The following is a 4546-nucleotide window of genomic DNA, read 5'->3' as shown; positions in this document are numbered from 1 at the left end:
AAATCTTTTATGTATTTATAATTTGAAAGCAAATTAATAACCCTGTTTAGGAAAGGGACATCATACCTTTCAGAAAATATAATTTGCATCTTAATTTTGCAATGAAAACATATTTAACAGTAATATATATGTACATGACAGGGTGGACATATCTTATGTTTTATGCTTCAAATAATGGCCCATAACTATCTAAAAAAATGTGTGGGAGCTCAGCTAATATGTTAATGTACTTGAGTGTCTACTATTTATGATATGACATAAAGCGAATGGGAAATTAAAACCAAAATTTTTGAGTATTATGAGGGTTGAAAGGCACTCTATGGTGATATTGACCCAACTAATCGCGTGCCTCATATTCACATGTTTTGGACAGTCACGGAAACACTGTGTGTTGTATAATCAGTTGTTTCAGCATTTGAGGGGTGTCAAATGGTGACAGCAAACAAGTGAATTGGAGTGGCACTTTGACCAATGAGAGGGCATTTATATTCACATGTGACATGTGACACATTGTGATATGTTGCATTAAGAAAGTGAAGAAAATGCAACATTGTAACAATTTAAGCAAACGATCTACAGGTCTGGAAAGATCCTAAGTCTCCATTTCTTTCCATAGGTACTAGCAACAGACATGTCCAAGCACATGAGCTTACTGGCTGACTTGAAGACAATGGTCGAGACTAAGAAGGTGACCAGTTCAGGAGTGTTGCTACTGGACAACTATACGGACAGGATACAGGTGAGTCCTGGCCTGTGTGTCCTCAACAACATTTGTTTCTTCACTACTAGTTCCACAAGTCAATATCCTTCAACGTCCTGTCTCACAATGTCCACAGGTCTTACGAAATATGGTTCACTGTGCCGATCTCAGCAATCCCACCAAGCCATTAGATCTGTACCGGCAATGGACGGACCGCATTATGGAAGAGTTCTTCCACCAGGGTGACCGAGAGAGAGAGCGAGGCATGGAGATCAGCCCTATGTGTGACAAACACACCGCTTCAGTGGAGAAATCTCAGGTGGGCATCCAAAGAATCCTTCACATTCAAGTCATTCCATGTGGAAAAAGAAGTACACGTTAGCATACTTTAGTGTACTTATTATGGAAATAATATAATTTAAAAGAGTATACTTGAGTGTGAAATCAATGTAATGTTTTTGAACACTTAATTGCACGGTATTTGTAAATTAAAATGGATTATAATTTAAATTTACACTAAATGCTATTAACTAAACTTAGTGTTTTTGGACCCACTTAAGTAGAACTAAAGTGCATCTTTATGTGCAGTTTCATAATTATATTGTCTTTGAAAAATGGTTAAAGCACACTGTTGAATGTACTGAAACGCATTTATGGTCAACTAAAATACACTGTAATGTCATTTCTGTTTAAGCTTGTATGTAATGTATTTAAAAATATTTGTAATTACACATTTGTAATGATGAGTTTGCAATTTAGTACATTTATATTCAAAATCTTAACATGTGCTTTCCTATGTTAGTCAGCACATCAAAATAAGTGTACTTCTTGAAAGCATGAAAAAATGATTTAAAATGGACTTTAAAGTAAAACTTTTAGTTTTACATTATTACAAAGTAAACTTGTCTTTAAAATTGTACTTAAGTGTGCTAAGAAACATAGTCATGAATGTGTACTCTTTAAGTGGCCCTTTATTTCCTTAATATTATATTATCTGCAGGTACAGATTTTTTAAAAATATACTTTTTAAAAATGTAAAGTTGTTATAAAATATACTTAAAACTTGTAGTAAACTACAAGTGCCCATTTAAATACAATTAAGCACACTTCTTTTTTACAAGGTATCGGTCAAGTCGAGCAGTTTCTAGAAGGAATTTATCATTAGTTTTTTTTGTTTTCCTTTAAGGTTGGTTTCATTGATTACATCGTGCATCCACTATGGGAGACCTGGGCGGACCTGGTGCATCCAGATGCGCAGGATATCTTGGACACTTTAGAGGAGAACAGGAACTGGTACCACAGCATGATACCGCAGAGTCCCTCCCCTCCCTTCTTCGAAACGGGAACTGATGGTGGAGACAAGTTTCAGTTCGAGTTGGAGGTTGAGGAAGGAGCCAAGCAGGATACAGAGAACCTCTTAGAGTCAGACTGTGGAGAGATAGTGACGCATTCGCCTCCATCCACCGAGACGTAGCACCTCACTGCAATGGCTGTCATGTTGGCCATATTTGATGAGAGAGTAAAGTGGAGGAACGTTGTTCTCCTGCTTCCTGAGAATCCCTCAGAGGACCGTTGTGTCTTGGGACTCTGCTGTTGTTTCAGAGCCCAAATGGGGAGTGAGCGAACATCCTACACAATCTAGCTGGAATTTGCAGGAATCCATTCAAGCTGGACATTACCAGAAGTGGACGGACGGACAGCCGAACCGAAAGTGCCATAAGCTGGATTTTCTTAATCAGACGTTACAGTCTGATCCGAATGTTGGAGTGGGTTTCTGTGAAGGGGAAATGCTGACCCTCTTATAAGAGGGCTTTGTACAACAACGTCAAAGTGACTTTTTTGTAAAAAACTGACTACTTTTTTGTACTTGTGTGTTCTTTGGTGTCACATCCAACTACTCTTTTGGAAACGTGAGAGATGTTGAAAGCAAAAGCATGTAATTCCCAGTTGTGTAATGGGAATGCAGTCTTCCTAAATTTTGGACTTCAGAATAATCTAGTGCCAGCATACTTTATTCAAGTAATACAAATCCTTTGTATTTTGTAACGAACAGTTTCTCTTTTAAAAGGCGTTCTTATTAAGCGATTCTTCTGGTACAATTAATGTGATGTTTTATGTCTTATTAACTAAAAACAGGATCCAAAGACTCCAGATTTTTAGTGGTTACTCTTAAAGGAATGTTCTGGGGTGAATATAAATTAAGCTATTTCGACTGCATTTGTGGCGCTTTTATGTTGATTGCCACAGAAAACAATTTCTGTTTTTTTTTATTATTCTTCCATTGTAAGAGCCATTATAAGTACAGCAAGGAGCTACTTTTATAAGCTAGTTTTGCTTTTAAAAAACTGATGGATGAGTCAAAATGTTTTTGTTTTTTTTCTGTGGTAGCTGACATTATCCCACAGATGCTGTCGATCAAGCACTATTAAACCCAGATTTTTTATTTTAACCACTTTAATATGGGAAACAAACATCCCAACACTCAATAGCGATATTAAACCGATTTATAACATAGGTTTTTATATACTATATATTTAAAAATGACCTCTTTGTGTCTGTAAATGTCATTAAGATTCATTTGTCAAAGCAACAAAAGACATTTAACATTCAAAAAATGTACTCTTAAAAAAACTCTTAAATCCCTATTAATTTCTCTTTTCTTAGAATCTAAGCTTTTAATATTCACAGAACAAAGTCAACAATAAACCTCAATTACAAAATCGCTGATGTCAAACAATGCGGTTCCTCCTGATGTACGTTCTTACTGGTCAGGAACGGGATGTGGTGAACGTGCGTCATTCTGATTGAGATTAGCCTATCTTTCTTTCCTAACAATATGTACACTGTTTGCTTTTGCTTACCTTTTGTGTTAATGCGTTTTTTTAATCAGTGGAGGACTATTATTCACAGAAGCTTTGCCACAGACATGTGTAACTCACCCAAATCGAATTTACGGTTAGGATATGAAGCTGTAACTGCAGACTTTGTCTTTTTTATGCATGTTTGTCATTGTGAAACCGATGATGAATATGCACACTGTAGAACAACTGTGATTTCACTGGTGGAATCACTGTAATCTCTATTATTATTATATTTATTACTATTATATTATCATTTTTAGTATTAAACCTCTGTTAAAGTTGTGTTGCACATTTCTTATTTGTCCAAAAAAAAAAAAGAGAAAGAAATTAAACCGTTTGAAAATAAATGAAAACGTTTTGGTTTGTAATTGTTGCTGTATTTCTTTTTAAGGTCAGACAGAAAAAAATGCTAAAATGTGGTCAGAAAAAAATGCTAAAATGTGTTATGTAACAGCGTGCCAACAGCATATAATCAGGGCTGGAACAAAAATGGACGACACAACAGAAAGCCATTCGTGTAATGCATTTCTCTCGTGGAAATACAAAGACTATTTAACTTATAAATCTGAAAAAGGACATAACATCTCAGCGCAATGCAATGTCTACCTGCAACAAAACTTATATCAGCATCGAAGGATTCAACGTCTAATCTGAAAAAGCATCTTGAGGGAAGTTGTTCTTGATCTTTGAAAAATGTATTCCAGTAACTCGTTTTCTATTTTCTCATATTTTGAGTGTTGAATGGTTATCATTACGTTTAATATTTCTAAGAATTTAATTGAAAAATGACAACGAATTCTCCTAGAATTCACACTTTGCATTCAGTTAACCGATCCATACAAATCATGCATGAAATAAAAGTTTATAAAGTCAAACGATAGTTTTGTGTGATTTACAGATGAACTTGAAGTCTTTGAAGCCATTCAGCCGACCTCCGGGTCTGGCGGTAGAAAATAAGCCTATTTTCAAAAATAGTGGAGTGTTC

General features: G+C 35.5%; 1 protein-coding gene across 2 annotated transcripts in view; it reads left to right on the top strand.

Moving 5' to 3' along the window:
• Positions 1–4032, top strand: part of pde4bb (phosphodiesterase 4B, cAMP-specific b) — a 64995-nt gene extending 60963 nt beyond the window's left edge. For both annotated transcript variants that reach the window (XM_016526641.1, XM_016526642.1), the window contains 3 exons: positions 617–739; positions 837–1019; positions 1887–4032. In XM_016526641.1, the coding sequence (XP_016382127.1) occupies positions 617–739; positions 837–1019; positions 1887–2174 (594 nt within the window). In that variant the 3' untranslated portion in view covers positions 2175–4032. The remainder of the gene's footprint in view (positions 1–616; positions 740–836; positions 1020–1886) is intronic.
• Positions 4033–4546: the final 514 nt, after the last annotated feature.

The sequence above is a fragment of the Sinocyclocheilus rhinocerous genome, unplaced genomic scaffold, assembly GCF_001515625.1.
Source record: "Sinocyclocheilus rhinocerous isolate Xijiao unplaced genomic scaffold, SAMN03320098_v1.1 scaffold2138, whole genome shotgun sequence".
In the NCBI taxonomy this organism is placed as follows: domain Eukaryota; kingdom Metazoa; phylum Chordata; class Actinopteri; order Cypriniformes; family Cyprinidae; genus Sinocyclocheilus; species Sinocyclocheilus rhinocerous.
The sequence above is the reverse complement of the archived record's forward strand: the minus strand, read 5'-3'. Positions and strand labels throughout refer to the sequence as shown.